The following is a 25,685-nucleotide window of genomic DNA, read 5'->3' on the forward strand; positions in this document are numbered from 1 at the left end:
ATAAATTAGTTGAGGGAGGTCCTAGTAAAATCGAATAAAAATACAAAGTAAGAATCTATCAAGACAAAATGTAAGAATATATGTAAGCAGAAAAACTGACAGATTCGTGAATTTAAGCCAATGCCCAAACTTTACTCATCATTTATTATACAGGAGGCTCTCAAATTCGGGCATTTGGGATCGAAATGTCACCCAAATTACAGAGAAATTCGAAAATGAAACTGTTCGAAATGCAACAGTTTTTTTTTATTTATCTAGGGTAAAGTGGTACAAGTTGGACAGTGGTACAAATTGGACAATGGACGTATTCTTATTAAATTTACATAGGGTAGAGTGATATAATTTGGAATTAGTGTTACAAATTGGACAATTCGCTGGTATAATTTGGATATGGCTTTTTTCTTGATAAATACAGTACAAAATTTGTTTTTAAGCATAATGACTCCGGCACACCTTTTAGATCAGGAAAATTTCATGAAGTCGGAATTCGAATCCCTTTCTTTCTCACATGTTTTCCATATGACTATCTCATTCTTTCGCACAGCAAATTCGATTGAGCTAAATTGAATTTGAAATGATGTTTAAAAGAAGAAGAAGAGTACAATAGAGCGAGATAGACATATTCAAACCATGTGAGAAAGAAAGGGATTCGAATTTCGACTTCATGAAATTTTCCTGATCTAAAAGGTGTGCCGAAGCCATAAGGAACCAAATTTTAAAACTAAAGCATTAAAAATATACAAATAAAAATGAAGTACTGAATTTATTAAGACAAAAGGCCCTGTCCAAATTGTACCACTTTACCCCTACTCTTACATTTTGAAATTCTACGAAAAACACTTAATATCGAAAAGTCACAACTTAACAATATAGGATAAGTGTGCCTAATTTCGGCATAGTTGCATGCAAGCGTCAAAGTCTCAAGTTTGAAATGATATATTTTAAATTCAAATTGATTCTTTTATTCTTTCTTCTTAAAGAGTGTTGCTTGGAACCTTGTAAAGAATTTACCGTCTTTATTTACTCTAAAATCATTCTTAATACATTTTAAAATGAATAAAAATATAGATATAGCTTTGGTGCCTTATTTCGGCCACCTTCATTCTCATAGTTCCTTGCCCTTCTGGAATTCTTCCAATATATTTTTCACGTCATCTCGTTTGTCGAAGATATATTTTTTGTTATTCTTTTGCATTGTATAATCTCTAGAGTACGTAAAATCTAAAAGTTCATGGAAATTCGAGGAACAAAAAAGGTGGCCGAAATTGCAAGCTGGCCGGAATTTGGAACACTTACCCTAAGCAATGGCAAATTTGAGCATATTTGTATCATTCGATAATCATAATTACTTGAAAAATGTCAATAAACTTTTTTCGAACATATCTGCCGCCCGAATTTAAAAGTAGCCCAATCTTAAAAGAACCGAATTAACGCGAGTTGCTTCTTATCTGAGAAGCCAGTTGATCTCTGATCAGTCTTAATAATTATGATTTTTTTTCTGCGAATAACGACAGAAGTGCGTAAATTTGTGCAAGATAATGAAATCTTTGACAGTGAAGGTAAAAATTTGACTGTCAATGTTATTTGACTTTTTAAATCACATCAAAACAATATTAATTGCTTATTCCTTCGTTGCAAAGGATTAGTACTTTATGTTTAAATTGTATTTATACACTGATTAAAAAAAAAGCAAAATATAACTATTTTTTTATTACCTACTGTTCTGGTAATTTATTTTACTGCTTTATACCCTCGGATTTTTTTTATTGCTTAGGCCAATTTTTTGAGTTGCCATACTTCAGTTTCTGTAAGAGAAAAAGTATAATAATTTTAATGGTATTGCACTGCTAAAAATATGTATTCAAGTCATTTCAGCAGCTTTAGTAATTTGACTCTCAGCCTCGCATTTATTCTCGAGTTGAAAAAGTGTGCGAAATAGAAGGCAGTACTATGTGATTATTGAGAAGGTGTTCATATTACAGTATTGAGTATATGGTTTTTTTTATCTGGATCTCACAAAAGCATTTCTCGCGAGCTTTCCAACATCTTAGTGTGTAAACATTATATATATTTACTGAGCTAGTGTATCAGTAGTATTGTCAGAATTTGCGAATTTGTGAAATTAACAGACACTAAGAGATGTAAGTTTGATATAGCTATGTTTGAGTATATATAGTTATATTTTTTTGAGCGTTGACTTAGCGACAGTATCTTTACTTTCATGTTGCGTCACAATTGCGAGGTAGCACATTTCATTACAAAATCGTATTTTTGGCATTCTTTTATTCATTCACTGAATTGTTGCGGATTAATTTACAGAGGAAAGGATTTTTATTGAAATTAAATATATCAAAAAAATGCCTGTGGTATCATGTATAAAATGTCAAAGCTTTTCTGCTATGAAAGAAAAGGTATGTAAAAATGCTGTTTGCAAGAAGATGGTACAAAATGTTTGCGGTGTTGACAAATTTTTGTGATATTATGCAGTCATGGAAGGACATCTTTTTAACAAATTTTTAATAAACAGCTGTACAAGAGTTTTCTTTTTGTTTATGACTGATTACACAAAAATCTAAAATCTATACAAATGCAATGTGTTTTTTTTTTGTTACAAGTAAAGTACATATTTGGGTTAATACGAAGTACTTAGGGATAATCTATTGCCAAAAACACATTGAAACATTTTTTTTTGTAAGTATTTTTTACATCTTAGAAAACCTATTTATAATGCAGATTGGAATTTTATTTAGTAGCTTTTGTAACAATAACCTATAGGCATTTATAGACACATTTTTATTCAAAAAACATTGTTTTGTAGCCTCAAAATGACCGCGATAAAAAGCCACGAAAATGAAACACTCCAATCTCAAAGCGGATACAATATAGTAAGCGAAAGGCACAAACACTACATAAATTTCATGAACAAATACAAACAATTGACTGTAAGTGACTCAAGGAGGTGAAAATAAAGAAGTTGTCCTTTATTGAATCAATAATCTACAACAAGTATTTATTAACATCAATTACTTCATTACATAGTCCCATAAAAATATCTTATATTTATTTTATTGCCATATAGAAATGCTAATTCTCTAAAATATTTCTTATTAATCAATTTTATTTATGAAAAAAAAAACAAATACACGATTTCTAGATTTTTTTCAATATAGGGGAAAATGGGGTGATTTCAATCACCGTATCTTAGTTTCAGTTCAACACAAAAAAAAATGAAACAATAAGGGAGAGCGGGGCTACAAGTTGCCAGTGTAATTTTACTATTTTAGTAGTGATATTAAGATAGGATGGAGGCACAATTTATGACCATATTCCTACAATTTACAAGGAGAGTTTGAAAAATTCGAATATCTATATGAAATGCCAAAAAAAGATACATTTTTACTTCTTTATAATTCCGCAAGGCGGCTGATGTACTTCTTGTTCGAATTTCGAAGTGCCCGAATGTCAAAATATGTATTGGTTTTCATTTTATTGTGAGGAAACAAAAGAAGAAACGACGCTTACTATTCTTGTTCCATTAATAAATCACTTCATAATCACTGAGTAATACTTTTACTAGTTAGGTGTGATTCCTTCATCATCACATTTATGTTTGAATGTGATAATTCATAAACTTTCCCCATCTTGTGCCAAAATTTTGGTATAAAAATTCGAAATCGCATTTAAATCTTCGAATATCAAGGACATTTTGTTCAAATAGAGTTCCATTTACTTTCTAGTTGGAGAATCAAACTTCACTTGAGTGTGTATAGTGTGTACCCATTCCGTTCGTCACAGCTGAAGTTTGATTCTCCAGTAGTGGTCTTGGCTAGGTAAATGGAACTCTATTTGCACAAGAAGATATAATTGATGCTCGAATAATTGAAATTGCTCTGAACGTATCAATTCAAACTTAATATCGAATTTCCAAACAAGACTTATGGCCTCTACTCATTGAGAGAATTTTTTGTCAAAAATTGCTTTTTTGAAGGAAATTCCCTGCAGCGTTGTAGGGGGAAACGTCAAATTTCTGTCAAAAATGCAATTTTTGACGAAAATGGCTCCCAATGTGTAGACGCCTTTACGCATGAAGTGCGGAGAATTTATGTAATACTGCAGCATATAGCTGTTTAAGAGGTTGTTCAGGGATTTTACGGGGTATTAATAAATTAACAGGAATATTATGAACCAACTACCACTCGAGACATTTCGAAATTTGGACTGGAAGTACTTCAGCCAGAACCCGGATGAAACGATATAAAAGTCTTTTGTTTGGTCTTCGGGACGAAACCGATCTACCAATGTTTTTTCTCTTGTGCAAACTTTTGCTGGTGAGTGATCAAATTAAGGATATATTGGTGTATATCCTGAAAAATCTTTTGTCAAATTGACAAGATCAGTTTGTGAAAAGGATGCTTTTACATATAGAATTTCGAAAAGTTTTTATTAAACTGGAGGTCTGTTGCATCTTGTTAAAATTTTGTCAGTATCATGTTTTTCCATATAGAATGCGAGAAAAAGTTTTGTTAATTTGGTAAACAACATCTTACAAAATTTTAACAAGATTTGTTAACAAAACTTTTCTTTAGAGTGGCTGTTACTTCTTTTATAAAATTGATATAAAATTTTAATAAGAACTGCAATAGTTGCCTTCGGTATAATTAGACGAATTACTTAGCATATTTTTTTTAATTTCCCAAAAAAAAATCCGAAACACGTAGAAAAGAAAAGAGGGCTCTTCTTCTTCTTAAAGAAATATATTTTGATTTTAAAGTATTGCAATAGGGTAGAGTTAACCCTTTTCGCCTAGTAACTTTTTGACTACCGAAGATAAAACAACTAATTAAAGATAACTTGATAACTTGATTAGCAATTTTTTTTAGAATAATTTTGGATTAGGAAACATTATTTGTAAACTAATATAAGAGAAACTGGGGTAACACTGAACATAGGGTAGCACTGAACAGTGATTTTTATTTCAGTGGACAAGCATAGGTATAGTATTATCTATGAATCCATACAGGTCTCGTCTTCTGAAGTCTAACATCTAATTAAAAAATTGTAGGGTTCGGTGCTACCCTGTGTCCAATGGTGCCCAAGTTCACCCTACAGTGTGTATAACAAACTTAAGGAAAGGCATCGTTATTTTAGGAATATTAGTCATTTCTTAAAGTTTTTCCTACTATGTTTTTTTTTTGTTTTTGGTAAGCTTTTACTATAAGCTCCTCCTATTTTAAAAGTAAATTTAATCAATAAAATAATTACCTGGTATCATCTTTAAAATATCTCCGTTATCTAATTTTTAAAACAAAATTTACTAACTTAGGTAAAGGCAAAATTACCGAATACAAAGAAAATTTAGCAATTCATGAGTGCAGGCACGTTCTAATCGTATACTACAACTCACCATGGTGAATAACAAATTCAAAGTCAATTAATATTGATGATAATTCAGCAGAAATTGTGATAGACAGAAAAGTACCATTTTCATTTTATATAAGACACTGACAAATGATATCAGCAATATTTTGATTTTTTTCATAATACAACATTTAATCACAAATCATGAATTATCTTATCACAAAAACCCTGCATAACATAAACTTTTGCACGAGGTCACAAGATTCATATGAAAGTGAGGACGATGCATTGAGTGAAAAGCACAGTAGAAAAATACTTATGTATATTTCTTATATATAGTTCTGTTGTGTTCTTCATTTTTGTTTGAGCAATTGGTAAAACGATAATATTAGTATGCGATTTATGTTGGTTAATGACAGATGTGACTACTGGGGGAATTCCCAGGTCTCAATTGAAGCTCAATGTAAACTTTCCCATTCAGAAGATGAAAAATCTACAACAGAACAAGAAACTATAGTTGCTCCTAATTTTTGGATTTCTTTTAGGGGAAGTGCTTATAATTTTGGACAGTCTGCTTATAAGCATCGAAGTTCCAAGTTTGAAGTGCGATATTTTCTATACTAATTGACATTTCTTGTTACTCTCTTTTCAGAAGGGTTGTTTAGAAACTTAGCAAGCTATTTATCGACTTATTTTTATTAAAATTAGTTTTAATACGTTTAAAAATGAATTGATATGTAGAGGTGACTTTGGCTCTTATTTTGGACAACTTGGTTATTAATTTGTCCAACTTGGCTGTAAATTTGGACAGCTAATCCGCCTCAATAGGATGCCCATTGTTCTTCATTTTATGAACCAATCTTACCAAGTCCTCTTCCTGTTCATGTAAGGGAAACGTAGAATGTCACAGAAGCCCGGAAACTTTCCATATCATTCATTAGTTAACTCCATCACCGAGTTAACTTCGATACTCCAAGTACGTGCGGATTCGCTCATTCCCTGACCTTTCCGGGAGCCTTTCAGGACATTTCTCGCTACATCTCTTTCGTAGAGATGATGCTCCTTTGTTTCTCCAGTCATTTGTCCAACCTAGTCATCACAAAAGCTAAAACTTCACGAAATTTCGTGAGAAAAACACCTGTCCAAAATAAGAGCCATCACCTCACTGGTAAATGTCTTAAAACATTTCCCATTTTTCACACGAAAAATCTAATTCACAAGGCAAATCTCACTTCAGATCAAATGTACAAATCACCACTAACGTGAATCAACACAATATTCAATGAATATTCAATAATATCACTCAAAAACAGCGAACAAACTTTGTTAGTACTTCACCAAAACTAAATAAGACTGAAGTAAGCCACGAAGTTCTGTCATATTTCTCGTAAGCAATTGCTCACACTGAATTTTCAACAAAGTAATTTCAACTCAAATCATATTCAAAATTTAACGTATTTAGTGTCAAAATCTTCCAAAAAGAACAAATATTTAGATAGAATTCATTATTCATTAAATATTGGAATAAAAATCCATCATTTTAATCAATTTATTTTTAGTGTCCAATGTTATCCTCAAAGTGTCCAAAATAAGAAACTGGACAAAATTATGAGCCTTTCCCCTATTAATTTTGAGTAAATTATTTTGTAAAATGTACCAAAAGCACGGTGTAAAATCTTACAAAATTTCATTAATTTGTCTTACTTGAAAATGATAAAGAATTATCCAGTTGGCATATTTTGTTTATTGTCTCATTTTGCCCTGGGTTCCCCTATCAATTTTATTCCGGTTGATTTTGAGCAAATTACACTTTACAATGTAACACTGTTGAAAGTTTGTCGAAAGATGTTATTCCATTTATGACATATATTTAAAAGTTTTGTCAAGATGATGAATAAAAAACATAATTTTGGCAAACTCCGGTAAACTTTTACGTTATACAAACTTTTATTTCGGAGATTCGGAGTCTTCGGAGTACATAATGTCTCATTCATATTTTCCGGATTTCCTTTTGTCTATTACAGATTTTTTTTTATCTAACATTATAAATTTATACAGCATAGAGTTTTTCATCTCACACCTACAATAAATAAAAGTTTTTGTACATTTAGTTGCTTTCGTACTTGGCGAGAGTGCGTAAAAATGATAGGGTCTTACGTTGGTATGAATGAGACAGATTGTAAGAGCACCAGACATGAAGTGATGTGTGTGTTGGTAAATTTTACACAACGGCCTTGAATGGCGCAACAATCTTGTGAATTTTTACAGTATAGTGCGACTGGGTGGCGTACTCTATTGGTGCGAGATTATTTTCAGTGAATGCTTATTTGACGGAGGGAGTGTCTGAGTGAGATGAGGGGATTATTACACAATTACTCTCTCTGTCTTTTGTGAACGGGGGGGCTCCCCACAGAACATGTACTAAATCGACTAAATCTCATCCAATATGAGTGAGAAGTCTAATATAGTGAATTCCAACACACATACACTAACCCATACACACCTGTTTAATACATGTCAAAGAATTACAAATATTTTTGATGCATTTGTAGTTGAAAGTGAGATATTTCTCAGTTGTAAAAATTTCAGGACATATTTTTTTTTAATGATCAGCAATAAAAATATTGCTAACAAGTACATTACTATTTCTTTTTAATTAATGATTTCATGGGCTTCTCAATACTTATATTTTTTTTTTTGTAAAAACAAAATCATTTTCTCAACAATACTTGCGAGGCTCATCTTATGATTCCATTATGCTCTTAAAAACACGTTTTAGAATTCCAGTTCACGAATATAAAGGTCATATTACAGTGGCCCGAAAAACTTGTTTTAAAATGTTGAAAATACACCGGAAAGTCAATATTTGCTTTCAGAAGTTTGTATATCATGTACAAGATGTAATTGTACATAATTTATTTTGTTCATTTTCAATATTTTTGAATAAATGTCTTTTTTTTAAATCATTCCTTGGATAAAAAGACAAGTACATATGCTTCTTTAGGAGCAAACCTTGTTTTGCTTATTGCTTTGGAATATTCCAAATATAAATTCTTGTTGAGAGATTATATTTTGTGTAAAGGCCTGTAGGGCAAGTGTACCAAATTTCGGACAGCTTGCAATTTCGGCCACTTTTTTTGTTCCTCAAATTTCTATAAATTTTTAGTTTTTGCATACTCTAGAGTGTCTAGAGATTATACAATGTAAAAAAATAAAAAAAAAATGTCACTTCGACAAACGAGATGATGTGAAAAAGACATTGGAAGAATTCCGAAAGGGCAAGGAACTATAAGAATGAAGGTGGCCGGAATAGCCCATCAATGCTATGTTTACATTTTTATTCATTTTAAAATGTATTTAGGATGATTTTAGAGAAAATAAAGACGATAAACTGTCTACAAAGTTTCAAGCGACACTCCTCGTAAAAAAAAATGAATTCACCAACAGTCAGCCCAATATCGAACTGCCGGATGAAGAAGAGCTGATCAGTATAATCATTTCTTCGTATTATCTTTTAATTGCTTACTAATTTTTGTCTAACAAAGTCTAAAAATAATGCCCAACGCACAATAAATTTTTAAACTTTTATTTTTATTTTGCGAACATGTTTTTCATATTTTAGTGAGAATGAATGAAATCTAAAGCTAAATATCTCGGTCTTTCTCATAGGTAGTTTTCAAAAATATGTTAACAAAACAAAAGTTATTGTGCGTTGGGTATAAAGTAACTTGTAGGCGAGGTATTACTTATAAAATTCCCTACAAAAAGCAAACCAGAAAAAAGTATCTTGATTTGCAAGATACTACCATTTAAAGTTGTTTAAAAAAATGCAGTTTAATCTGTCTCTTGTGAGACTACAACGCATTTTAGATTAATTTTTCGAACTTCATGTGATTCTGGAGAATTGTCAAAAATCGGTTAAAAGCGGGAAAACAAATAGCCATGAGAACTATAGAGTACTTTTGTAAATGATTGTTATATGAATATATTTGTACGAGACCCTTAAAAACGTATTCTTAAATTGTTGCATAATGTACTTAGACACTCACGTTTTCCGTCGGGGGGTTAAGTCTACATAAAGCAACGAAGGGTTAACAAATATTTTTTAGAATAATCTTAAGATTATTATAATAAATATTGGAAAATAGTTATTACAATTATATTTAAAAAATATTATGCAACAAAGAAAGATCTTAACGACTTGCACATGTGGAAGAACAATAATATTAAACAATTATCTTTATGTTAAAAATGATTGATGGTTTTCACCAAGATAGGAATTCCCCAGTACGTTGTTTCTTATCTATATAAACTAACATTCTTAATGAAGAAAATATTATTAGGCGTTTTCATCACTTAAAGTCTTATAAAAATCTATTATTTGTTTCTTGTAAACATCCTGAACGTTTTGTTAGTCAGGATGGACAGGATCAAGTGTTGAGCAGCTATTACCCAATCCCAGATAGCCCTTTTTTCAATAGAAAATAATTCAAAACTAAGCGAATGAATTTCTAAATACACGATTAATAATAATTAATAATACTTTTTCGCCATGGTGCGGGAATTCATTTTTGAACATGTTTTGATTATTTAGGCAGGCATTCTGTTTATAATATGACACTGACCTTGAATTATTCCTTTAGATAGGGTGAAAGGAACAGCTATTGCCACTTTAAGAACTCGTGTCAGGACTTATTGACACCCTACACTTACTTACATTTTATTAGATACATTGAATAAATTTCAACATTTTGACAAAAGTGTCAATAGGGGTTCCCCGTCGCAGAGGTGTTTATTCGACCCTAGTTTTAGAAAGTTAAAGGTTTAACAGACTTCAAAGAGCGTACAGTTAAGTTCCTCAAATATAAACTACAGTGCTGTCTCGCTATATGCACAGTTTGGGTACTTTTTTTGACAGTTCTCTCTCTGAATATGCACAACTTTTTTTTGAAATTCCCAACGGTTTTTTTCTTTCTTTTAATAAATTATCATTTTTTTATTGTTCTAGAATTTCCCGTGTTATTTTAAATATAATATGAGACAGAAAAAATAAAATTAAGAAAATTAAAAACAAGAAAAATTAGTTACCAAGAAAATAATTTTCTTTATTACTTTGTCAAAATGTAAACAAATTGATTTTGAATGCAACCGACACAAAAGCTGTGCATATAGAGAGACAGCACTGTAATCAAATTCGAACGACGCGACAGTTGAAATCAAATTTTTTTTTAGAGGTTATGTGAAGAAAGTCCTGATTTAATTTCTGAATAAGTATCAGGGATATTATTACCGTATGAAATGAATAGGAACTATGCCAGAACAAAGGTTTGTGAAAAAGTACGGTTACGTGAGGTTTTCTAGAGAAACGAAAATCTTTAAAAATAGTGGCAATGAAGGCAGAGCCCGATCACGAGTAGATTTTGATTCTCCAATAGTGTCTTGGATGAAAGGTAAATGGAACTCTATTTGCATAAAAAGTCGTTGAAATTCGAAGAATTCAAATTTTTCATTCTAAATTTTCGAACAAGCTGGGGAAAATTTATCAAATATCACACTAAAAAGCTGGCAAAAGAGTTACTCAGTGATTATGGAGTGATTAAATAATGGGACAAGAACAGCAAGCGTCGTTGTTCTGCTTTTTTTCCTCACAACAATGTGAAGACCGTCACATTTTGACACTTGAGGACTTCGAAATTCGAACAGGATGTACCTCATCCACCTTGCGGAATTATCCAGAAGTAAGAAAGTCTCTTTTTTGGATCTTCAAATAGATTTTCGAATTTTTCAAGATCTACTTCTGTACGGAAAGATTGGAGTTCAGTGTTGGAAAATCGACAATAGGAAAAAGTGAGACACCTTTGAATTGGGGTACCTTTGAAAATAGACTTTTTCTCGTATTTTAAAAGAAATTAAGGTTTATCATAATATATTTAGCTTCGTGCCCCAATTCAAAAATGCCCCACTTCCCTCAAACTACTGAGTTGCGAAGGCAAAAGGAGAAACCAAAGAAGCGCGTAGATAATGGCAGATGTACCTACTATTTATCTACTAATCTCTAAATAAATTTCTATTATTCAGTAAGTAGTATCACATAAAAGTCGATATATAATATATTTTTTAAAATGATGTTCGAATTTGAGGTAGTTTACTGTATTCTCAACCGATTATGGCAAAACTATATTTAGGGTAAATTAAGCTAATTCAAAACCTGCTCCAAATGGAAATTTTTCGCTACTCCAAATGGAAACGTCATTGTTTTCATGATAAATACAATACTAAATTACTATATTTATATATTTTCTATACCTCAGTTTCATTATTTAGTTAATTTTGCTCCAAATAAAGCGAATGTCCATTCATATTAACAAATTTTAATTTGTTAATTTCTCAGAAAAATTAAAAGTGTACCTTTTCACCATCGAATTTTTCATCGATCGACCATGTTTTCCAATGAAAAACACTATAAGGCGACTGTCGTTTATTCGATTAGTTCAACATTTATGTCATTTCTGGCTAATTTTAGTTAAATTAAGTGCTAATCTTTATTGTTAACGGTACGTGAAGTTTTCAAATGAAATAATTACCTATTTCGTGAACAAGAAGTGTTTTTCTGAAGTGTCTGCAAATGATTCAATAGGAAACACGGGAAATATGATTTTTTTAGAGAGATTTTCTTATTGTCTCAGATGGGAAAAGAGAAAAGACCAGAAATAAGAACAAATCCTACACTGAAGAGCAACCCATCAAGGTTTTGGAAGCCTTTCGTCGCGGTTTCACTTACACTGTTTGTCTCCAATTAGAAACTTTCCGTTGTCTCCATTTGGATTAATATGTTTCCAATAGAAGCACTTTATGCTCACGTATTTTTCTTGTATTTAAGAAGTTTTCAAATTCTATTTAAAGAATTTTCACTAAACAGTAACATTCTAGGAGAGTCAAGGAGAAAATTTATGTAATTCTCTTCAGAAGAAATGTGAACTTAATGTGTTAAATCCTCTGTCAAAGTCAAAGCCTCTGGAAATGGTTTTGAATTAGGACATTTACCCTATTGGGAATTTCTTGGTGGTACGGGTAAATCTTCTGTAATAAATCTATAATTCTTTTTTATTTAAAATTCAATGAGTCTACTCCGGAATTTTAAGAAATGTTCGAAATGATTTATGCATTTGTTGGCAACCGGTATTATGTATATATAAAAATAACGAAGTGGAAAAGAACTTTGTGGAGAAGCTCGAATTCGTTATCATGATTCATTTCTCCATGAGTTATTTGGCTAAATAATTTTCTTCATCGAAACAATGAATGGGCAACCAATTTTGAGGGTATATCATCAAAATTACGAGTTCAAGTATTTCGCAGAGTTTAGGATGCGTTACAACCAGTTTTATTTTGTTTAAATAAATGTACTCTACTGAAACAAATCTAGTTAAACGATTTCCTTTTAAAAGCTTAGAAAAAAAAAACGCGGACATGATGTTTAAATTATAAATTTTCAAGCTGGAAAGAAAAATCGTGTAGAATAGAGTAATATGTTAAATTATGTTAATTGGTGGCGACTCACAGTAGTAATATTAATGTTCTTCTTTTCTTTACCTATTCCTCGTCTTATGCCCAGAGGCCTAATTTGGTCAATACCCAATAAAGAGATAAATAAATAAGTTTGTATGATAATAATTGATAAATTTAGGAGATTCTGGGTCAGGCTTTTAAACAAAAGTGATGATTAACATGATTTTAGGATTGGACGTATTACATACATTAAAATAATCTGCAATAGTATTTTATGGTGTAGCTTAAATTGGGCATTAGATGTTTAAATATTTCTCTTTAGGTATAGTTTTTCTTTGATGAATTTAAAAAAAAAGTCAGCTGTTGTATCTGCCATATTCTGTTTATGTATTTAAAAGAGTATATGAACTATATGGTTGTGTGGAGGAAAATACTAAGACGCGCTAGCCAATACGAGTGTATAAGGGAATTAGTAATAAACAGTCCACGTATAGCATCTTCCAAATTCATATGTTGTTATTGAGGCTCAATAAGAAATGAGCTAAATTGTTCTTTTTTTTTTAATATGTCTCGTTTTGAGAATTGTGATTGAACAATTCTTAAAAAAACATATACCATTCCTCTCAATGTGTTAAATGAAAAATTTATTGTAAATCCGTACATATGTATGAAGTTGGAGTCCGTTAGGTGAAAGTGAATCACGGAACTGAAAACTTGAACGTATAGACATACATAAATAAATACTTTTGAGCAAAAGAGAGAGAGGGAGAGAGATAGATTTTATAGAAGGTAATCTGATTACTCACAAGGCAGCGGAATAGTAAGTAGTAACTATATATATATATAAGAAATTAATTCATAGTCATTCATAATAATCCTTTGGGTTATATTAGAGATCTTGAAAGATGAAAAGTAAATGCGCAGGTGATCTGACCTTTGTTTCAATTGTTTAGAACTTTTATGTAATAGAATATGATAACAACTTTTTTGGATGTACCTTTTAGTAGTCAAGATATTGTACGAACATTTTATGTAATACATCAATATGAAATCTTACCAAAAAGGAAGGAACAATAGCGGAAAGATACCTATATGAATCTAATGTTGTGGATAACCGCAAATGTTAATTATGCCAAATGGAAAATTTTTATATTTATTTGTTTAATGATAATTTTGTTCACATTTTGTGACATACACTCTTAAATGAAATGTTGATAGATTATTCACACTTGACTTGGTTTATTTATTTATTTTTTTTTTGTAAACGACTGTTATTATTAATCGTACCGAGGATTCGTCTTTTTTATATATATTTTTTCATTTTTAAATATACTATAAACCATCTGACAAAGGGCAAGGGGTAGGGTGTTTTAAAAAGAAAAAATAATTGGCACTAATCTCAGGGTGCTCTACATGATGGGACAAGAAAGTTTTTCTTCGACGATGATATGATCGAACACTGTTTAGAAGTGGCTCAATGAACCTCTACGTAGAACAATGTTACGATTTTACACTACCAAGAGGGTCTTTTAGCTACCTTTAAACAGCATCCGATTATATGGTCGTCGAAGAAAAATTTTCTTATCTCATCATGTAGAACACCCTGAGATTAGTGGCGATTTTTTATTTTTGAAACACCCTATTCGGGGGGTTCAGCGTTAAAGCTTTAATTGAAATCCGGATATAGGCATTATTTTAGACCTTATCGGTAAGGCCTGAATTATAGGCCCTAACCAAGGATTGAGTTGTCCCACGTACAATAATGGTGGACGAAGTAAATTGTTAAATGAACCTCCTGTTTCTGGTTTAACTTTGACCACATCTCATGAAAACTAATTAATTAAATAACTCGTGGATTTAAATTAGGTAGGCGCCTTTACATTCTACTATCCCAGAAGGCTCATCAAAATCGCCAGGAATCTTTATGCCCAGCGCACAATAACTTTTGTAAACATGTTTTTTTGTATTGCAATAAGAGTGAATGAGACCTACTCTGATAAAAATCGCTCGTAAAAGTTTTGTAAAATCTCGTTGCCCCATATAGAAAATTAACGAGATATTTGGCTACCCCTGTCGAGGGATTTTTGTAAAATCTTTTCATTTTCAACAAGATATCTTGTTGATACCGGATATTACACATATTTTACTAATAATATACAAAATCTTGTAAAAGTTTTGTCAGTATTCTTTTTTTTATTCACCGAAAAATGACGATTTTGTAGTCGGAAAAGGTCTCTAAAGTCCTATTTAACCATTTCCTGCAGAAGGCATACCGGCGTATAATTGCTATATATAACAAAAAGCATGAAAATCGTGATTATTATATCCACCAAATTGATAAACAATTTGACAGAAAATATTCCAAGACCATTTTGAGAGAAAGGGATAAAAATGAAAGAGAAAACGATATATTTTGCAACGCCATCTATTGAGAAATTCCCATGAAAACCAGATTTTGCGAAAACTTTTACAAGAATTTTGTTAATTAATTTTGGTGGATTCGGTTTTAACAAGAAATCTTGTTGAAAATGAAAAGATTTTACGAGAATCCCTATGGCGACAGGGGTAGCCAAACATCTCGTTATTTTTCCATATAAATTGACATATTTTACAAATTTTTTACGAGATTATTTACGAGATATTTTTTTCAGAGTAGATCTAGTCATCTCGTTTACTATCATGGACAATTTTGAAAACATGTTTACCAACAAAAGTCATTGTGCACTGGGTACTATATGATTTTTAAAAAGGAATAAAATCCGTTGGAAAATATATTACATATTGTGAGTGACAGCTGAATAACACGGCCAGAAACACGATTTTCGTAGTTCCAATGCTCACCGCTACGAGCGTAAAATAGTGTCATTTGTACATATTTTCTAAGAAGTATTTTGAGTGGGAGTTTCTTAAAAGCAAAGTATGAAATATAGGGGTTAATTCAGACTGTGATTCAGGCATCATTCATCAAACGGGTCAAACGGGAATCTAGGTAGCTCTTCCAATGATTGCTTTTAAATTTCAACTGCTTTTAATATATTTAAAATTAAAAAAAAAAACGCATTTATTAAATTAGTGCTATTATTAATACTTTTGTGTTCTTTGAAGAATTTTTTGTTCAACGGAAAGCGATTATAATTATTAGAATGCACGTGTAGGGAAGGGATATATTGTTGGGTGGTTTTCTTATTAAATGGCAAATACTACGAATGACAATAGAAATTGTGTGGGTGTTTAAATTAAATTTAACGTGAGACAAGGATAAAATAGGGTGTGAGGTAAGTTTTTAAATAGAAAGCACCACGAAGATATACTAAAATGTGTACAAAGAGGAAAAGTATATGAAGGCATCAGAGAGGAGTCATTTCTCTCCTAAAGCAAAGGAGCTATTTTTATCATAGCGAAATATCTTTCTCTCTTCTATTTTACCTATAGTTCTGATGTCTATAATTGGTTGTCATTTGTATTATTTTGGGATGATTATTTTCTTATTATATTGATAATATTTAACTTCTTATGATAATATATTGGAAGCAATGAATTACAATAAGTCACAAATGTAGTTTATTTTTATGAGAGAATTTTATAGAAAGAACACTCTTAGAAAAAATTAGTTCGTACAAGCTCATATGCAGTTATTAGAACTATAAAATATAGTAAATATAGACCCAACTATATATTTAGTTTGGGTAACTAAATGAAATAGTTGACCACAGTTAGTAAAAGTATCCTTTTCATTTAGTTATCACAACTAAATCAAAATAGTAATGGGTACTATAACATATTAGTTCCAATTACTAAATAAATGGGGTTGATACCCATCTTATTGGCTGTAATAACTATATCATATTAGTTGTGGTTACTATATAGCATTCATTGTGATGCATATTTCTTATTAGTTGCTTAAAATTCGAAAGAGCTTCAACGCATTACTAAAATAAAAACCACTCTTTACTATTGGAAAAGTAGTCATAACTTTATGAAAACATAGGCCCATCTATTTACATTGGTTGTGAGAACTAAAAGGAATTAGTGACCAATATTAGTTGGGATAATGATTTCATTTAATTAACACAAGCAAATATAATTGTATGAAAGCATTATGAAATAATTGCCGCAACTTATCCACGTAAATATTGTCTTATATTCTCACTACTAATAAATTTATTATGAGTATGTTTTAAGAATATAAGAACTATTTTAAATAGATTTGATAATAATCGCCTGAACAACTAATTTTCATTAGTAATCACGTCTAAACTTTTCTAAGAGTGAACAATGCTATCGAGAGTAGGAGTTCATATGTGTTTAATAAGGATATCAGATGCATCTACAGGGTCGGAATATTAGCCTTATGACCATCTCACAATAACTTTTATTTTGTAAACATGTTTTCAAAATTTCTACGAGAGCGAGCGAAATGACTAGATCTGGATCTCACTCACTGTCATTGAAATGTCAAAAACATGTTTACTAAAGAAAAATTATTGTGCGTTGGGCATTATTCAAAATTTAAAATTGTTTTCGTATGTTTTTTATATTCTGTTTTAATTGAAAGTGAGAATCGAACATAGAAACCTAGAAAGCCCAGGTCTCTATCTACGTTAAGGCGTCTACACATTGGGAGCAATTTTCGTTAAAAATTGCGTTTTTGACAGAAATTTGACGTTTCCTCCTACAACGCTGCAGGGAATTTCCTTCAAAAAAGCAATTTTTGATAAAAATTGCTCCCAATGTGTAGAGGCCATAATCCTTTAAGGGTTCCACCTTGAATATGTAAATGCAGGAATAAGTAGTTTTTGAATATATATGATATTTGGAAATGTAGGTATTATTGTATGCGAATGGAAAATAATAATGGAATTGTCTAGTGACTGGAAGATAATGTCAAATGGTATGGCAAGAAGGTTCATCCCCAGTATGTCGCCGCATTTTCCCATTTCATTGGTCTTTTGATTGACGCTCATGTCGATCGCAAATGACGTCAGAAGTGCGCAGGTCACAGATTTGATTTACACTGGAAGAGGTTGTTGAAGTAGTTGAATAGTGTTCACAAGTATTGTATATTTTGCACTGTTGTTGGGGTTATTTTAGAAAAAAAATCAGTGCATCACATAATGAAGCCTCTCAAAATATCCCTCAATATATTGATATATTAAAATGAGATGAAATCAAGATTAAATGCTTATGTAGCTCTTTTAATTATGTTGATTTTATTGCCATATTTATCTATTAACTTTAATAAAATAAACATTTGAAACGTGAATTCTTAGCACAGACAGAGCTTGAGAATGTGTAGGAGTAAATAAAATACTTTAAGATATTAACTCTATAACTAATAGCAATATGGAGAAAATGTTTGTGTCTGTAGACTGTTCGTGATTTGTGTCGCGTTCAAAATGAATATTTTCATTGAATATAAATTAATAATTTATTACGTATCCGAATCTGAGATGTGAACTTGAGATGAACCTTCAAATTAATTTATATATACATAGTATACTTTTTATTGTTCCTCACGTGTTCACTTTTTTCTCTGTGATTTGTCTCCAATTGTTTGTCTTTTTCTTTTCCATTTAGGGTCCATATAATTTATCTATTTTTATGGGTTCCACATGGAGGTATTTTCGCATAAAAATCATCTGATGTACTCTGTTACATTAATATACACTGGTATAAATGAGATGTACAGTTCTTGTTGAAAAAAATCGGGTAATTTTCTAGAAATTTTAGGTTAATTTTGATATTTCTCACTCTATTATTGCAATGTTGAGAGAATGAGACAAAAGTATGTTGTTTTTTTCACGCGAAAAACTCGTGCACTGCGCCTCATTGATGAGTTTGTTGAAATCATTATGTTTATTTATGATTTATTTGCTTATTTTCCATATTTTGATCTTCAAAATATTTTTTTTTATACATGATAACTATACTTTGATTAATACTTTGTGAACTGCGAGAATGGTAGCAACTTGCTACTATAGCAAGTGTTTTATTTTGCCTCACTCTTGCACTTGCTCATTGTGTTCAAAGTTGGCAGGCATGACACATCTCGAAAACTGACCGAATCACAATTGGCACGCATGGAAAATTGTTCGAATTTCCCGTCAGATTGTTCAGAAAACAATTACTAGGAACGAACGCCAATATCTTATCGTATTACTGGTATTACTCTACTAGTGTGCACTCTTTCTGACACACGAATTTTTCCATTTGAAATTTTGGACATAATATACTTCTCTTTCTGTTTTTCTCATTCTTAATATGAATCTTATATGTGACACTATGATTAAAGGGTATTTATCTAAATTATGATCCTAAAGCCTAAAATAGACACAGGGATCGGCTTAGGGATTAGCCCGAAAAATGAGGATTGGTGTCGATACACTCTCGGATCAGCCCATAATTTGGAGAATCAGCCTGATCTTCTAAATTCATGAGGTCTAGTGAAATTACGGGGATTAGGCGACATCAGCGCCAGTGCTGAAAATAAAAAGCTTCACTTTGTGGGTTTTTGGGTACTTTTCGAAATGTTGATTGGGTGAAAAACATGGAGAGTAATGGTACGTAATGTTGCGAAATCTTAAAATGCATTAAGATTGGAATAAATGGGAAGATCAGAGTGCTCCTTTCTGTGCGAAAAATCCGTTGATATTGCACTTAATGACCATGTCACATATAAGATTAATATTAAGATTAATACTTTCTGAACTGCGAGAATACCAAAAAAAGATAGCAAGTGTTTTATCGTGCCTCTCTTTCGCGTTTCGCTCGAAAAGTGACCGAATCACAGTTGGCAACCATGGAAAATTGCTCGAATTGCCTGTAATACGATTCAGAAAGCAATTAATACGAACAGTAATATCTTACTCATCGTATTATTCCACTATAGTGTACTCTTTCTTACACATTAATTTTCCATTTGAAATTTTGCATACTATATACCTCTCTCTCCGGCTTTTCTTAATATTAATATTAATCTTATATGTGACACCACGGTAAGAATTCTTTCAGTAATCAAAGTGTGCACATTTAATAGAAATTTACGATGAAAACGCTAATCCTTAACGCTAAATGTTCAGTGTATGATAGTTTGGACTGATCCTTTACCGCCAAATTTTTCAAGCTGAGTATTCTCCTGGATTAGCCTGTGTATATTTTCGGGATAAGGCCTCTGTCTGTGAGGTCTAAGAATTGAGATTGAATTGTCTTAAAATTCGAATATAAAGCGGTCTTCAGACTAGAGGCATAGTCCAGTTCTCGAAGGTCTGGATTCCCTCAGCAAGCAATTGCAGTAATTTTTCAATCTATCTATACTAAGTCAATTGCTTTAAATCAGAGGCGAGCAAGAACCGTTTGAAACCGAATAAACGTCAAATGAAAATTGTACGTCAATGGTCAAAACGCTACTTGGACAAACTTATTTTGACGTTTATTCGGTTTCAAACGGTTCTTGCTCACCCCTGCTATAAATGTACGATATTCAGTAAAAGTTTTCTCAAAAATATTGCGTACGCCATTAATTTAAACTATTTATTATAATGATTATATTATAACTCTTTAAAGTAAATACGGAAAGAAAACACTAGAATTTCTCAAAGTTAAGCTTTTAAAGTGTTATATATAATTTTGTTTGAATCACAATTGTTGAGTTTTTAATTGCCGCGGCAGATCGTTCTACAGATTTTACTAATTATATTAATCTTAGTAATAGATCTTAGTATATAGAAAATCTTATTTGTGTATAAATTTTGATGTGTATTGTCGAATGTTGAAAACAACAATTAAAAAAATATTTACAATTTTTTTTGCGGAAAAAAAAATAGTTCTTCACACGTGTATGGATTTTTTATTTGAATGATAATGAGGTCGTTTATCACCTTACTCGTATTTGCACATTTTCTTTTTATTGTAAACACATGGTTTACTGGCTTGCCACAGTATATTTGAACAGTTTTACCATCTATTGACTTCGATGCTGTTCTGAAGATTTCTTAAGCTGAATTCTTTTTGATACTACAACATTTTTATAGAACAAATGTTGTATGATTGGTCTGAAATTATAATATTGCAAAATTTGGAAATATTTGCATAATACGCTACTCTAGGAATTGTGTTGCTATAGATCTCGTAACTTCCACTAGCTACTGGCTTAAATATATGTAAAGTCAAAGCCGAAATAAATCTTATTTGGTGGCGTACTCGAAAATTTTTCAGAATTTGAATTTGAAAATCGCGACATTTCGAATTTCGGAAGATTTTTCCGATGTCACACGAGTTATAACGAGCTCAAACCTGTCTTATATATAAGAATTTATTGTATTTGTTATATAGAGATCGTTCGTTTATTTTCGATTTTTTATCGTATCTAACACTTGACAAATTGAAACTTTACGAATGTCTATTTTCACGATTTTTAATGTATCCCTAATTGGCGCAATTTTTTTCATTTAATGCGGGTTTCCCACAAGAATTGCACTTAAATCTAATGTTTTAAAACTAATACTATAATTGAATTTCCTAAAACTTTATTAATAAGTTATGTTTCTGGTTCATGAAAGAGCCTCTGTCTGAGTTATGTAATTTTTTTAAATGATAACGCCGTAAAATTATCTGGGTTTTTGGATGATAAAAGTTTTATTTGTAATTAATGTATTTTGATGTTAATCGCTTTTGTTTCAGAGCTTTTCTTTACTTTACAACAATAATTTTTCGTGTCGCTAAAAGGCATTAACCCCTTTGTTCTGAAAACTCAAATTACCTGTCTCCTGTTTTTCATATTATCATAGCTTACAATTCTTAGCAAAGTAACTTAATGCATAATTCTGGTGTATTAGGCTACTCCGACCTAACTAATGTTTGAAAGGTTTAAAAGAATTTAAGGAAAGATCATGTCTAATTCATGTAAATAATTATAGTTCTAGTTTAAATCAACTCGTCGATAGTATCACCATAATTTTGGTATTGAGATTTATAATCAGAAATATTGAGGGTAGTTTTTATTAAAATTGTTACCATTACTGGTTATTACCCTATGAATATATAATGTGTGAATTACCGCCGAAGAAGTGTAGTAAGAAAGAAAGAAAAGAAAAAAAGATTTGTATTGGAAAAATTCTACAATTAAGAAGCGTTATTATTTCTTTTTTTTTGTGAAGAAATATTTCCAGGCTTTATGGGAAATAAGAAAATTTACTGAGTGTATTGTATTTAAATTAACATGTGGAGATATTTACTAGAAGAGCTAACAAAATAATCCTTGAGAGAAAGGTGAGAGAGAAAGAGCACAAGGATAAGAATGAGGCCAAGCAATTTTTATGCTTTTAGGATGTTTTCTTTTTTGGGTCTCCTCACCTAATAATGTAGTTCACTTTCTTCAGGGGAGCTTAATGTTATTTGTCAAAGTTAAGATTGGAGATACAAAAGAAGGTCAAGACGAAGGTAATACATACAGAGAAATAATTTTTTTTCAGGTTATAAATAATGATATTATATGAGTAACGGGCATATGACACATTTCAAATACTGATTTTTTTGGGGCTTATGCCGCTCTGGTTGAGCAGGCCACGCATATGCGAATTTGTTGTTGTAATGAATAAAAGTAACGTAGCAGAAGAAGTAGACATTTCGTCGTTTGCATCACATGTTGTCTTAACTGAAATGATATGGAAAGAATTTATTATTTAAAGTTAAATAGTTCCTCTGATTGAGCATTGAAATCTTTACTAAATTGGAAATAGTTGAGTTTATTAAGTATCTCACTTAATATCATGAGAAGTAAGAAAAATTATAATAAACCGCATAATACATATTTGAAAGAAGATTTGGGATTTGTTACAAGAGAGTCCTTTTGAACATTCATTTCTTATACCGCAATAGAGTTGGCAGATCCATGTCCTGTGGAATTAAGTGCGGTCTAGTCCATTAGTAACCGTTTTGAATACCTCTGCTGATCTAAAGGGGGATTAGAACTAAGGCCAAATTCATATTAAAATTACATTTCTTTTAAAATAAATTGTAGTTTAAATTTATTTGTTGAAAATATTGATAGGGAAGTGTTTGTAATTCGGAACAGCTGTAATTTTGAATACATTCCTCGCGTTCAGTAATAACCTTCCTGATTTGAGAATTCTCTTCGGTTGATGTTTTTTCTGTACAGATTCGAAGGTATATCAGAGAGAACTTATTTAAAAACCTGTTGGAAGGAAGTTCGAATATTTAAACTGACTAGTTGCACTAAAGTGAGCAAGCTCATCAAAAGGACATTTATTTTGAAATTGCAATTCAAACTTTCTGAAATCCTGAAATTCCACAAAACTACACAAAAAATCACTTTGCAGCAAATGTTTACATTACATACTGTTGTTGACGTTGTTGACATTATTGACGATTGAAAGGATTGAAGTGTCAAGAATACCGAAATACTAAATGACAGAACAATCAGCGCTACAGCAGCGAGTACGTGAACTTGCACTTTAGGCTTTCGGTAGATTTTCGAATAGGTTTGGCTTGGCTTTGGAGTAGTTTTGTCTCTTCGAAAGGTTATAACCGAAGGGAGACAACATTATCTCGACTAACGAAATATAGTGCAAAAAAAAACTTAGAAACGTTGCGGAAGAGCAGGAGAATATGTCAATCTGCGCGTATGGAGGTTAACTATCTTTAATGAATCATATGGAAAGTTTTCAGGTTCATTGGGATATTCTACGGTTCCTTCTCATAAACAGGTGGAGGATTTTGCAAGTTGGGTTCTTGAAATGGACGAAAATGGGAATCCTATTTGAGGCGGATTAGCTGTTGAAAATGTGCCCAAAATTATAGTCAAATTCATGTTGATATATTTATTCACTTTTAAACGTAATGTGATTGAGATTTTTAGAGATAACAAAGACGATAAACATTTTTCAAGGTTCCAAACAACACCGCTGGAAAGGAAGTAACAAAACACTTCATTTGGTATTGAAAATACCGCTTTTAAAACAAATTAAAAAAAAAAACTTTTAATTATAAAAAAAATAAAAGTACGACAATAGATGATGCAAACGCAATGTCTCGAATATATTCTCAAATGTATCTCAAGAGAATTGTTCAAGGTCACTTCATTCTTACGGGACTTTCTATGCGAAATAGAAAAGAATTCTAAGCTTTGTGAATGGAAGAGTGGAAGCAAGTCAATTTGTTCTTGTAGTGTGCGGCTGAGAATTTTACGTTTCTTTTTTGCTTTATACTAAGATTCACGTCAAAAGCAGCTGGTTATCAAGAAGAGAAATGCAAAGGTGAATTTATTTAGTGAGGCTGTCTAGAACTTTTTCTTACTGACTCACTTCTATCGCTCTATTTATCTTATTCTGTGGACACAAGAACCAACAAATTAAGGTGCTTAATCTTTTATTCTTTTGTTGAAGTTTTCTGCTTTCTACTTTCTTGATGGGCAGTGCATTAGTGCATTTGTTTCTATTAAATTGCTATCAGGATCTTCATATATTAATTTATAAATATTTTAAATTTATTAATAGTCATATTATATAATTATTAATAAATTATTATACGAAAATTTGCTCCTTTTGAAAATTTTTAAAAATGCAATAAATGAATGGTTTTCGAATTACTTAAGGTTTATCAATTATACAATCAGTCTTACATTTTTGTCGAGATATAGAAATCGTTATATATAGATTGAATACATATAAAGTATGTTAAAAGATTTGTGTGCGTCATCAGTTATTTCGTACAATTGATAAGAGAAATTAATTAGTTTGAGAAAACATTCCCCGTTTTTATGTGAAATTCTCATTGATAGTGTGCAGTAAAAAGAATTGGGCCTTTAAAAATGACCAAAAACATAATAATTTTACAAAAATATCGATTAACATTTTATTAGCTAAGTTTCAGACTGTTAAAATCAAACATTAATTTATTAAATAGATATCTATGATTCTTAAAGGGCAATAGATAGCTTTAAATATGATAAATTGGTTCAAATATAAGTTATAATTAAAATACATTTAATATAGTTCAAGCAATAATATGATTAGTTCAAAGGTGAAAACTGAAAATACTATTATATTTTTTGAAATATACAATTTTTGTTATGATTTTTTTTTATTTTAAGAAAACTTTTTATCACAATTCTAAAAAGCGTTTTAAAAAGAAAGTATCACAACATTTACCATTTATCAGTTTAGTTTTTAGTCTTTAGGCAGTTATGTTAGTTCTAAATAAATTGTTTGGGTATGTCTGTAAGCACGAAAATAATACATATTGTGATTATTATTTAAAAATATTGATTTTATCATATAATTTATAGTCTTACCTTTGTCGTAGCTGAGTTTAATTTGATATTTTCTTTTCTTTTCAGAGTAAAACATGTTCTCAAGCTACCATCCAATTTCTCGGAAACGAAGGAGTAAGTTCTCAGATGTTCTTTATTATTAACATTTTCAACAAAATATTTTAAGTCATATTTTTAAACCATTTTTTTTGTATTGCCAGTTTCACAAATTTTGATTTTAACTTCATTTTCTAAAATTGCGATAAGCCGAACTGCGTAAAATTACTACAAAGTCACCCTTATCTACGGAAGTTTTCAAAAATTATCCCCAAAAATTATCTATCAATATTCAAAGGCAATACCTTATTTACGACTTTCCTTGGCGATATTCCAAATATTTTACACCTTTTTTTTTAAATCAAATTCTAATTGTAGGTTTTCTGAGCTTAGGAGACTTTTGCAATTATAAATTATATAGGATTGGAAAATTTAGTTATACAGGGATTTTTAACTGCTTGAACTTCCAGAGAGAGCAGTTTTCACAATCTTT

General features: G+C 31.0%; 1 protein-coding gene across 1 annotated transcript in view; it reads left to right on the forward strand.

Annotated features, from left to right (window-relative positions):
- The window catches only part of LOC129803766 (RNA polymerase II elongation factor Ell), a 78,250-nt gene that overhangs the window by 18,281 nt on the left and 34,284 nt on the right, over nucleotides 1-25,685 (forward strand). Inside the window, exon 2 of the mRNA XM_055850547.1 lies at nucleotides 25,223-25,270. Coding sequence (XP_055706522.1) covers nucleotides 25,223-25,270 — 48 coding nt within the window. The remainder of the gene's footprint in view (nucleotides 1-25,222; nucleotides 25,271-25,685) is intronic.

The sequence above is a fragment of the Phlebotomus papatasi genome, chromosome 2 (assembly GCF_024763615.1).
Source record: "Phlebotomus papatasi isolate M1 chromosome 2, Ppap_2.1, whole genome shotgun sequence".
In the NCBI taxonomy this organism is placed as follows: domain Eukaryota; kingdom Metazoa; phylum Arthropoda; class Insecta; order Diptera; family Psychodidae; genus Phlebotomus; species Phlebotomus papatasi.